Raw genomic sequence first — 12,968 nt, forward strand, 5'->3', positions numbered from 1 at the left:
TTGTATATTTATTTATTTGAAGTAGGAAAGGGAAAGGGAAAAACAGATGATTGGGAGGAGGTGGGGGGAGGGAAAGGGACCAAAAGCATGAGAAGGTTTACCCCATGTTCCAGAAGTAATGTACCCACTACCTGAAGAACGTAACTGTAACCCCTCCACACATTACCCCGACAATAAAATATACTCAAAAAAGTCATGGCTATGACAGTAGCCATGGGAGGAAAAAAACCTTGCTGCCCCTCTCAGCCTTAAGCCCATGAGGGAGAGATTTCACATCAAAATTGAAGAATAGAAATCCATTCAGTTTTTTCCTTTTATCTTCTCTTTTCCTTTATTCACTTTTCTTATTTTCCTTTTATTGCTCTTTTAACTTACTTTTTGTTCATAATTAGAGATCACAAACTTTTGGAAGACATCTAAGGACTAAACATGGCAATAACAATTGACTACATTATATCATCTAATTACCATAGCTATATAGCAGGTACTGTGATAATCACAATTCTGGAAATGAGGAGGTGGAGGTCAAAGATATTTAGTAACTTACCCAAGATCATTTTGCTAGCAAGTAACAGTGATCACTGCCAAGTGCCAAAAGGAAGGCTCCCTGAGTGCAGTGCAGGCCCAGTGTCTCAGCATCATTTTTATTTCCTCTAATTCAAATAAAGAAATTGTGAAGGATCTGACATAATTTTTGTTTTTTAGCAGATGACCTAAAGAGGCTTAATTATCCCATAGTTAAGGGTAGCTAGAAAAGAACAATGCTGGTTAACACAGTTCTAATAGTTTATTGTGTGCTCAGACTCCAATCCTCTTGTCATCTTTACCCCCCAAAATTGTTAACATTTGCTGCCTAAACTCGGTGCTCATCAGCAAGGCCTAGGCAGTTTGAAGCTGGGTGAGGCCTCTGCTGCAGGAAGATGCTCCTTCGAGCTACATGTATGTTTTTCTTCTCTACATGGAATATCCTTATCCTGACTTTCACCAAAGCTCCCGTATGCACTCGAAAGAGAAGATAAACAATTAGAGTTGCTAAAGCATGTATGTTTAGAACCACATATCAAACTTCGGTAGGGCAATGCTGAGGGAACTTAACGGCATTGAGAAACCCATCCCCAGAGCTATAAAATTAATAATGGAGTCAGGGTTCCCAGTGTAAAAACATTTCTGTCTCCACCAACATGCATCTTTCTGACAGCGGAGGAGGACTAGAGGGCTTTGGCTAATAGTTCCCAGACCCATACCTCTGGGACCTGGAGGAAGGGCGCTCACTTGTGTGCTCTCTCTCTCCCTCCCTCCCTCCCTCCCTCCCTCCCTCCCTCCCTCCCTCCCTCCCTCTCTCTCTCTCTCTCTCTCTCTCTCTCTCTCTCTCTCTCTCTCTCTCTCTCTCTCTCTCTCTCTCTCTCTCTCTCTCACACACACACACACACACACACACACACACGTGCACACACACAGCATACACACATTTTCTCTCTCTCTCCCTTCTTCTCACTCCCTCTTCCTCCTCCCCCCCCCCACCTCTCTACTCTTCCCCTAATTCTTTCCAATCCTGTATCTTTGGAAATTCTTGCCACACCAGCTGACAAAGGCCCATATGTTGACCATTAGGACATAAAGCAAGATTCACTTAAGCCTGTCATCCAATAGGCTGTTTCTCCTTTGGTTGACTTACATGTTGTCATTAATGACACAGATTTATTGAGGGAAGAAAAGAATGTTATGGAGCAAATGTTAGAGACCTTGCATTCATCTAACCATTTCCTCACATTAAAAACTGCAAAGTTAATGTTACTCAGGAAAGACAAGATCTGTACTTCTCTCAAATCATTTTGATTTCCTAGCTTAGAAAAGTTTGGTACAAGAAAGCTATATCATATTAAATTAGCAAAGTCTTTAACACAATTAACATTGTTCCAATCAGACTCTTTCCTTATTTGATTTACCTAGCTTGCCCAAAGTCATTTCCTACCCCAACTCCTCTTGGACCCTTTGAATAGGGCAACTCCTCACTCCCCCTGCTGAAGCAACCTTCTGATATCCCAGTCATGTCTATGGCTGCCCTTAAGAATTGCTTTCTTCTGCAGCACTGACTTTCCTTCCTCCACCTCCTTGTTATGGAAAATCTTTCCATCCTTTAAGATTCTGGCCTATATGAACATCTTCCACAGAGCACTCCCTATCTGGGGCAAAGCTGTGTTGTCTAGGTTGTGTGGCTCATAAGTGTGTAGCAGGAAACAGGGCTAATGTGTGGATTTGTGTCTGGTCTCCCCAAGTACAAGGGTTTATATAGTGTGCCTATGGTCATCATATATTTGCCAATTTATAAAATATCAAATGAGAAAAACACTCTTCAAACCTAACAGCAGTTCTCCCCCTTTCTTCTCTATGGGGGCACCTTCTCCCAGTTCTCTCAGTGTACATGGTAGGAGAAAAGGGTAGAAACCTTTTCTCTTCCATATGACTTGAGATAAATGATATCCAAACATATTCCAACCATGTATGAAGATGGCATTAGAAATCTCACTGAAAACTGTCCACTAATGGGGGTTAGGGTGGGAAAGAGATAATCAAAGAAAGGGTTATTATGAGCAAATATAGTATATGCACATCAGAAACACATGCATATATTATATGCATATTACATCCATAGTAATAAGAATGAAAGGAAATCAGATTCAGGTGAAAGGGTGAGTGGGTATCAGTGGGGGTGGAGGAGAAGAAATGAAGATGAATGTGGTTAATGAAGTAGTTAATTCAAATATATATGCAAATAGAAGATAAGAGGGGGGAAAGGAATGAGATAAGGCAGAGTGGTAGTGGGCTGAGTTTGAGCAGGACACATCCCTGGGTGGAAGTGTCATCTTGAAAACTCTTTGTACAACTAATAAATGAATCATCAAAGACTGGAAGACAATGCAAGAAGGAAAAGATAAAGTTGAAGGAAATTAACTGAACTACTTAAAGATAATACAAATGTTTCTAAAAAGTAGATTAAAATATAGTGTACTAAGACACAAAGAGAAGCTATTTTAGTCTTGGCTATGCAATTACTTATTATTAGAAATAGTAATGAATAACAATTTATAGCACCAAAGTCTCTTAAAAATAGTGCAGAGCTCTTTCCTCAATTATTTGAAATGTGTGTAAGTTTAAGGAAAGTATCTGAAGCTGGACACGGTGGATCACACCTGTAATCCTAGATACTCATGAGGCTGAGATCTGAGTATGGCAGTTTAAAGCCAGCCTGGGCACTAAAAAGTCTATGAGAAAAAAAAAAGTCTATAAGACTCTTATCTCCAATTAATCACCAGAAAACCGGAAGTGGTACTGTGGCTCAAGAGGTAGGGTGGTAGCCTTGAGCTGAAGAGCTCAGGGACAGCACCCAGGCCCAGAGTTCAAGTCCCATGATAGAAAAAAATAAAAGAAAGTATTTGCTCTTACACCTGTCTGTCATGGGGAAATCTTAAATGAAATATTCAGATACATTATTTTACACTACTTTAGCACGATCCATTTGTTTGCAATTCATAAACATGATAGTCTGAACTAAAAATTTTCTATTCCATATACATGTCCAAAAGAAATCTTGTCAGAGTTGGAAATAAGAAAAATGGACATTCTATTCCTGAGAGAATTATTTTTTCTTCATTGCTGCTCCTGGGCTTGACCTCTGGGCCCGTGTGCTGTCTCTAAGCCCTTGTGTTCAAGGTGAGTGCTCTACCATTTGACCACTTAAACTACAGCTCCACTTCTAGCTCTTGTTTTTGTTTGTTTGTTTGTTTTTGTTCAGTTGTGGGGCCTGGGCACTGTCCCTGAGCTCTTTAGCTCAAGGCAAGAACTTTCCTACTTGAGCCACAGCACCACTTCTTTCTAGCTTTTTTTTGTAGTTTACTAGAGATAATAAGAGTCTTGAAGATTTTCTTGAATGGGCTGTCTTCAAAATGAGATCCTATTTAAAACTATTTAAAAAAACAAAATGTTCCTTTTTAAAATTTTCACAAAATGTAACCTCATTGTCACTCTTAATTCAAACCAAGGTGTTTTAGTGTTTCCTAAAATACAGTAATTTCACTAAATTTATATTTTGAAAGACAACACCAATTATACCTCATATTTATAACATGGTATTGAATATAAAATACTGCTTTTAGAACTGACAACCCAGATATCAAGCCACAGATCTATGGCTACCTAATCTTGAATAAGGGAGCCATGGAAGAAAGACAGCCTCTTTAACAAATGGTGCTGGCAGAATTGCTTAAGCACCTGCAAAAAACAAGCAGGATCCTTATACATTACCCTGTATCAGATCAAAGACCTTGAGGTAAAAGCAGATACCCTGAAAACTTTACAAGAAAGAATAGGAGATATACTAAGTCTCCTTGGCACAGGTTGAAACTTTCTTAATAAAGACCCAGAAACACATCAAATTGAAGAAAGTTTGAACAAATGGGGACTGCATTAAACTTCAGAGCTTCTGTATATCAAAGGACATAGGTAGCAAGTTAAATAGAAAGCCCACTGCGTGGGAGAAGATCTTCACCAACCATACAACAAAGGCCTCATATCTAAAATATATCTACAGCTAAAAAAGTTGAATCTCTCCAAAACAAATCTTCAAAGAAACAACCATCCCATTAAAAGGTGAGCTAAAACGGGTACCAAGACATGTGAAAGGGTATCAATGTATGTGAATTAATGCACCTTCTATCTGGCAAATATCATGTAACCCTTTTACTAATTACAATAAAAAAATCTAAAAAAAGAAATTAAGGAGAACACATAAAAAGATTGATTGCAAATAAATGTCTGACATCTTTTATAACTAAAAAAAAATAAAAAAAAATAAAAGGTGAGCTAAAGGCTTAAAGAGAGACTCCTCTGAAGAGGAAATAAAAATGGCCTACAGACACATGAAGAAATGCTGGAGATTCCACTTCACTCCAGTTAGAATAGCCATGATCAAGAAATCTAATAACATCAGATGCTGGTGGAGATGCAGCCAGGAAGGATCACTACTACATGGTTAAGGGGAGTATAAACTCATTCAATCACTCTGGAAAGCAGTGTGGCCATTCCTCAAAAGACTAACCATAGAGCTCCCCTATGACCCAGCAATTCCACTCTTTGGCATTTACCCAAATGTCCAGAAACAAAGGCATACTACAGCTACTAGCACAGCAATGTTCATTGCAGCACTATTTACCATAGTGAAGATATGGAACCAACCCAGATGCCCCTCAGTAGATGATTGGATCAAGAAGATGTGGTACTTACACATAAGGGAATTCTATCCTGCTATCAGAAAGAATGACATTGCTCCATGAGTAAGGAAATGGAAAGACTTGGAAAAAATCATATTAAGTGAAGTAAACCAGTCCCCAAGGAACATAGGCTCTATGGTTTCCCTTATTTGTCATAATTAACACACATTTTGGATTCTCCTAACTGCGGATAACACTAGCTCAAAAGCTATGTACATCAGGTCATATAGTTGGAGAATAAACAAATTGAACTTTAGGTTAATGATACAAGAGGTTTATCTTGGTGATTGCTGTTATTAATGTACTATGTGAAGTTATTTCTTTTCTCTTTTTCCCAATTATGGTTAATCTTATGAGGTTATGATATGTGGATTTGTATATGAACTTATTTGGTTTAGTGTATATGAACTTATTTGAACTAGGGAAGGGAAGGGGGAAAACAAGATGACTGGGAGGGGGAGAAGGGAGGTAAAGGGACAAAACCATGAGAAATGGTATCAAGGTTCGATAAGTAATGTATCCACTACCTGATGAATATAATTGTAACCCCTCTATACATTTTCCCAACAATAAAATACAATAAAAATAGTATCACTTATATTAGCAATGGAATTGGCTAACTTGCCTAGTGATCCCATTGCTAGTAATATAAATAAAAAGCTATCTGGTGGCAGCTCAAATAATAGTTTCATTTGTTTGAGCATCTATTTTATTATAGGGAGATAGCCAGCAAGTAACAGCTGAAGCTCTGTCCTACGGATGATCCAGAATGTGAGGGTATATTCTATTTAACACCTAAGCTTAAAGGGGTTCCCATAGGTTGTGTGTTGTATGTGAGTGATGAGAGGAGGAGCTTATTAAATCTCTGCAAGGAAACCAACCTGCCTTTGAATGAGGGAGCTACAATATACTAAAAATATCAGCTTAACTAATAAATATATGTTATGTCTATGAGTTCCATCAATTTAGTTCAACACATGGGCATATTCTAGATATTGGGGATCCAGTGAGGAAGACAAATGTGGTTCCTGTCATCATGTAATCTCCAGTAGAGCCCAATAGGGAAGACAGGTGGACAAATTGTACATTGCCACATGCTACAAATGAATAAATAGAGATCTCCCCTTGCCAAGTGCATTTTGTCTAGTTCATATTGTGGGAGCAATGTGTAGAAACACTCTCCATATATGATATTTACATGGACCTACAGACATAGAGAAGAATGTAACGAATCACCTTCAGTTTATTGTTTGACCATCAGAGCGGATGGTGAACCATTTTCTTATATAGAAAAGACTGGGGGGGAAGCTTTTTTTTTAAAGAATAGGAACAATTCAGGGGTTTAGCTTTGAACAGAAGCCAGTTGGTAAAAATTAGAAATGAAGATGTTTATTAGGGAATTGGACACAATAAGAAGCTGGAGGACACAAATGAGAATAGACAAAACATTGAAAGGTATAGAAATGAAAAGACTAAAACAAGAAGAAAGGACACAGAACAAAGAGAGGTCTAGACACAAAAGGATCTAAATAAATATTTGTTTAGTGAACAAATGACAATCCTACAGCTGTATTGATTGGCTAACATGTTCTTATGTTTCTAGTAGTTTCATGGAACACAAGCAGCATTCATGTGTTTCTGCAGACTAGCCATAACACAAGATATTTCTAGATTGCCAATCACTGAATACCATGGTTGCCAAATACATAATGTATATAGAGAAAAAAAGGGACAGCTTAGAGCTGATACCATTCACAGACTATAACTATTCCATTTTTAGCAACTTGTTACATAACTGGTAAGCTCCATTTGTTTCTTTAAACTCTCCTGGAGAAGTGTTGCTTGCTTCTTACATTTGTTCACCTCAGAGTGACCTCTGGCCCAAGTCGGGGTTTTATATTAAAACCAGTGAAAGTGGCCTGTGATTAGGTGCAGACATTTCCTCTGCAGAGGACAGCAGAATTCCTCAGATCCACCTATCTTTAACTGAAGGGCTTCTTTGATTTACAGATGCCTGGGGCAGTAAGTAAAGTAGATATCTATAGAGCCACCAGAGTGCTCATCCAGAGGGGTCAGCCTTCAAGATGTAGCCTCTAACTTGGTCTGCAAAGTGTCACATGCACAGCATCACCCGGTTGTTTCTCCTCTTCAAACTGAGCTGCATGAAAGTATTTATAGGTGGCCACCAGAATACTTTTTCTTTCTTCATCGAAGACTAAGAGAGAATGACTTGCTATTGACATAATACCATGCACTTTAATTGCTTCCTTTTTCCATTTCTTAGGAACAATAGACAAGGGTTGGAAATTAAAAGGATTCAAGACAACTTGAGCTAAATAAGTGCCTATTTCTGATCCCTTTGGATTCTTGTCTTTGATCTTACCTCATTAAAGTCCCGTGTCTTTATTATTACCTTTTTATTACACGAGATCAGTTCCTCTCCTTATCTAAATTTCATGAGGGAAGAAGTATACTGAAAAAGGAATGGATTATTTTTTATTTATTTATTTTGTTTTTCTTATGATCCCAAGGCACGTAATCTTGGGCAAGATAAATTTTATATTACTTTTTAGACTCATATTTTCCTGGAGATTCTGCCAAGAATGAGGAAGGTGGAAGCATAGACCTGACTCAGAGCAGGAACTCAAATGGTGCTCTCAGAGGTCTACTCTCAAGAAAATTCCAGAGTCTCCATCCTGTGACTTTTCTCATGTTGGTTTCTAGTGTTTCAGGGGTGAAAGCATTTGTTGCCAAAATCTTTTAAGTTAGTTCCTTGCAGTTAAAGAGAAATCCTGGAGATAAAAAGCCCAATGCAAAAGAATCCCTCTTTTTCACTGGGCCCATGGGATCAGGAGACATTTTGGGTGACATATATTTAGAAGTCTTCAAAAAAGAAAAATCCCCTTTTAAGGGATCGGGGCTCCAAGAAGAATGAGTATCTCCCTAACTTCGCTCTTCTTCATGGATTTTCCCCAACTTTGATGTGCTTAAGTTTGAAAAACATATAGAAACTCAGGAACCATCCCCAAATATGTGACGCCATCAGGTGTCTAAGGAGGTGTCTATGAACTAGGCCTATAGCCTTTATCCACAGCATAAACCTAATTGACATAAAAAGCTGACTTGTTTCTGTCTATGAGTTGCTCTGAACAGGAAGCCCTTGCTGATCAGCAGTTCAGACATTGTTTACTTGATAATATTCTACCCATAATAGTAAACCACTCTGAACATGATAGAGTTCCATTGACCAAAAACCAGATCTTTTCTAAGGCGATGTGACTCCAGTACAGAGGAATGGGTTTCTTGGCTTGAAAGTGACCATTCAGTTACAGACTCATCTTTGGAGGTTCCTTAGCTTGACACTATCCAATATATCCACTGAGATTTTTGAAGCAAGAAACTTCCCCTCTTGTAGGTCTCAGAACTTTCTGTCACATGTCTCTGCTTCTACAAACAGAGGTTATAGGACTCTAGGATAATTCCATGCCTAGAAACTTCTATAATTGTTTGAGCTAGTTAGTATATCACATGACATAAAAGTTTATCCCAGCCAGGGGGAAACTTCATCTTTAGAAATCCATTATCCTCACAACCAAAAGCGAGGTCCATGGCATGGGCTGAAACAGCAGCTCATTCCTATGGCTACTTCTACATCACTCAGAATATGAACAAAGTATATTCTTTCAACAAGTGTGACTTTTACCTACAGAATATCAAACAGCCTGAATCACATTTTCATAAAATTAAGCATCCCTGATCACCAGAATTAAAAAGAAATATTATAAGGTTGCATGGCTCTGCTAAAAGTATCAATTATGCATACCTCAGATAATTGACAAATTATCTAGGAATCTTACTGGAAACCTGATCCAACCAACTGGAACTGGCTGTGAGAAGGAGAAGGAGAAAGAGGAAAAGGAAGAGAACACATTCACACAGAAAAGAATAGGAAGGAAAGGAGAGGAAAACGAAAAAAGAAAAAGGAGGAGGTAGATGCTGATTCATCAACTGCAATCAAGAACCAAACAAAAAAATCTTATTTTGAAAGTTGGATAAGCGGGGCCAGGAGTTTGGCCTAGTGGTTAAAGTGCTTGCCTAGCATGCACAAAGACCCGGGTTCGATTCCTTGGTACCACATATATAGAAAAAGCTGGAAGTGGTGCTGAGGCTCAAGTGGTAGAGCTCTAGCCTTGAGAAAGTCCAAGGACAGTGCTCAGGCCCTGAGCTCAAGCCCAGGACTGGCAAAAAAAAAAAAAAAGAAAGTTGGATAAGCTAAACTGTAAGATAGCATAGGAACAAATGTGTAAATAAATAACATAGCTTTTTTAGAAAGCCAGCTCTTCTGTGTGTCCTGTGCCTAGAACTGCTGGAGACAGTGTAGAAAAATTGAAAAGACAGACAGCTTTGTTCTACATCTTACCAAGCATGGAAAAAGTGCTTCACTTCTCCATGCTGCAGTTTCCTCTCCCACAAAATGGGATAACAACATACTCATCTTACATACTTCTTGTTAGGGCTAGGGAGGGAAGGTAGAGGAAGCCCTGGCATATGATTGATGCTGAAGACATGCACGCTACTTCAGAGTCAAGAAACAAAATTTCACTCTAATACAAGAAGAACAAAGTACAAAGGAATCATTTAATAGCTTAAAGAAGTGGTAGGATCTCATTCAGAATCACTTCTCTGGTGGAAATAAAAAAGGAAAGTATGATTCTTATTTCACTGAATATTCATGAGGGAATGAAATTTTTATGCAGTATAATAGTTTGCTTCACACTGGAAACTGCTTTTAGCCCAAAGAATTAGAAAGGGTGTCTTGGGAAGTAAATCTTCTGATAGTTGATGTGAGGTTTCTGCTTCACAAGATCTTTTCACATTTGTAAGGTGGGCAAATGTATAGTTTCAGGGTCAAAATGAAGGTCACGGGGCCAAACATTTGTCTCCCTGACCCATGAAATCATGCGCTGGTCACTTTCGTCTGTGAAAAGTGAACAGTGATATCTAGAGCTGCTTTTCTGACTTCACAAAATAAGATGTGAATTTTGTTGTTGTTGTTTGTGTCTGTTGATCGCTTAGGAGCATCACTCTTCTTATCAATTTTTTTCTACCATTTAATGTTGGGTGCAGGATCCCAATCCTGTGATCAGCATGCAAGTATCCATACAAAAGACCTAAAATGATCAAGGTTATATCATCCCCTTTCCCTATTTGAGGAAGCTCAGGGTAAGCAGCTAGCTAGCAGCATCAGTGAAGCCAGATCGCTGAGAAAACTCCTTATCAAAACACAGGTTTTACAATAATTTAGTGGAAACTTTGGTGTGACAGGTAGTGTGACTTGTTGTTGTCCCTTGGCATGTCAGGAATGCAGCAGGACATATCACGTGGTCCTTTTGGTCAGCATTCATTAATCCATAATCTTCGTGTACAAACCTGTTCACAGGCTGCTGAGGGCTAGCTGATCAAACCATGAAGGAAATTCAACTCCTCAAAGGCTAGAAAGAGGCCCAGGCCTTCTCGTGACATCCCTAATAATTTTGCCTATTAGGAAGCTAGTATTAGCAGCTATCTGCATGTACACTATTTTATTTGTCCCCTTTCAATTATTTTGGAATAAAAAAACCTCAGAATTTAAATTCAGAATTTTTTTTCTTTCTTAATAATAAATTTCTTGGCTTTTTACCAGAGTCAAAATGGACTGTGAATTTCTATCACCTCTTCTTGGCTAAGACTTGTGCCATTCTTTCTTTTTGCTTCATTTTGTGTTTTGGTGCTATTATGAAACTTGAACTCAGGGCTTCACACTCTTGCTTATCACTTGTGCTCAATGATAGGGCTCTAGTATGTGAGCCCTATTTCTACTGCTGGCTTTTTGCTGGTTAATTGGAGATTATCTTTCTTGCCCTGGCTGGGTTTGATTGATCGGCAGTTCTCAGATCTCAGCCTTCTGAGCAGCTAGGATTACAAGCATGAGCCACCCAAGCTGGGCGCCAGTGTGTTATTATTCTGCACCAGAGTTTTTGCAAAGAAGAAGCTAAGTCTGGATGCATCATTGAGCAGGAGCGGTGAGAGATGAAGAATATATGTTTACAAAACCAGCCTGGTGGGAGCAGCTGCCATATTAGAGCTAATGGAAGTCATCCTTCCTATGTGTTCAAGATGGAAAAGGTGCCATCCAACTGTAAGGGAAGGGTGTGGCTTTAATAAATGAGGTGCCTCTTCCACACACTCCTTACATCCTGACCACCTGTAGCCAAGAGACTGGGGAGAAATTCTTGCTTGATAGTATTTGGCAACTTGTAAGCATATTGAAAAGAGCAAGGCAAGGCAAAGTAGGGAAGGTTTCAGAAGTGTCTAACTTTCAAGCCCAAGGTCTCTTTAGGAGCTGGGGAGGAGGTAGGGGAGATGCAGGGCCAGGTAGTCTCTCTTTCTGTGTTAGGATCACAGGAAGGACACAGGGCCCCACACACAGTACAAATGATTCATCAGCTAAAATTTCACCCAGAAGAATTTGGCTAATCTGCATATTTTGACACTTTGCCACATACATTCTTCTTGGCTTTCAGCTCTGCACATTATCAACCTGTTTCTCCATCTGCTCAGGAGTGCTTTCTGTGTGGTTTCAATATGACAAAGAACATGAGTGTGAAGGCAGCAGGATCCGGCTGCACTTAATGAACACCACCAGCTGAAAATACAGTTTGCGTGAAGTCATGGCATCCGGATCATTGAAAGACGTGTTTTGTACTTACCTGCCTCTCGGTCCCTGATACAGTAGTCTGGAGAATTCTCAAAATACACAAGGTCGTTTTTTGTTGGCTTTTTAAACCTCTTGTTAGCCACAGTGAAGCCAGTACCATCCTGGTTCATGACCACCTGGATGGCCCCGTTGTACTTCCTCCAGAGATAGTCACCCGTCTTCCTGAAGTCAGCCATAGCCAACCAGCATGTCCGCAGCGTACACGAACCACTCACACCATGACACTTGCATTCTTGTTTCAGGAACCTCTTCACCGCCTGCCAGAAGACACAGGGGTGGGAGGACACAGTGAGGAGGGGACACAAGCACATGACTCCTGCTACCAACTCTCCCGACTTCTAAGACATCTGGCTACTGAGGAGGCTCCATCCTGAGGCTGAGGGTGATTGAGCTGTTACTTTGCTACTTGCTAGTCACTTTAGACATACCAACTGATTGCAATAGTTAGGGACAATGGGTACAGGGGAGCCCTAACTGAAAACCTCATTGGCTGTCAATGTAGCAAAAGATCACTATTTAAAGGGCACTTAGTCCATTTAAAGAGTGCAGAAAAGAGCCAGGCACTGGTGGCTCACTACTGTAATCCTAGCTACTCAGCAGGCTGAGATCTGAGGAACACCATGAAGTCAGCCCTAGCCAGAAAAATCCTTGAGCCTCTTATTTCCAGTTTATCAGCAAAAGGCCCGAAGTGGATGTGAGACACAAGTGGTAGAATGCTAGCCTTGAAAAAATGTCAAGGGATAACAAGAGATCCTGAGTTTCGTGCCACAAGACATGGAACTGGCACAAGACAAAAAAGAGGGAATGAATGAGAGTACTTGCTAATTAGTATATTTAAAATTATTCACTATTAGTGAGTGAGAATCTCTTATTTAAAATGTTTGGGAGCAGATGCTTGGGCCTTGGATTTTCTTAAAGACTTTGAATATTCATTAAGAAATATC

The 12,968-nt window shown here is 39.5% G+C and overlaps 1 protein-coding gene across 1 annotated transcript in view; it reads right to left on the minus strand.

Moving 5' to 3' along the window:
- Positions 1-12,968, minus strand: part of Wnt2 (Wnt family member 2) — a 41,830-nt gene that overhangs the window by 7,670 nt on the left and 21,192 nt on the right. Inside the window, exon 4 of the mRNA XM_090332370.1 lies at positions 12,017-12,281. Coding sequence (XP_090188496.1) covers positions 12,017-12,281 — 265 coding nt within the window. The remainder of the gene's footprint in view (positions 1-12,016; positions 12,282-12,968) is intronic.

This window comes from Megascapheus bottae, chromosome 5 (genome assembly GCF_031878675.1).
Source record: "Megascapheus bottae isolate mThoBot1 chromosome 5, mThoBot2.hap1, whole genome shotgun sequence".
In the NCBI taxonomy this organism is placed as follows: Eukaryota; Metazoa; Chordata; class Mammalia; order Rodentia; family Geomyidae; genus Megascapheus; species Megascapheus bottae.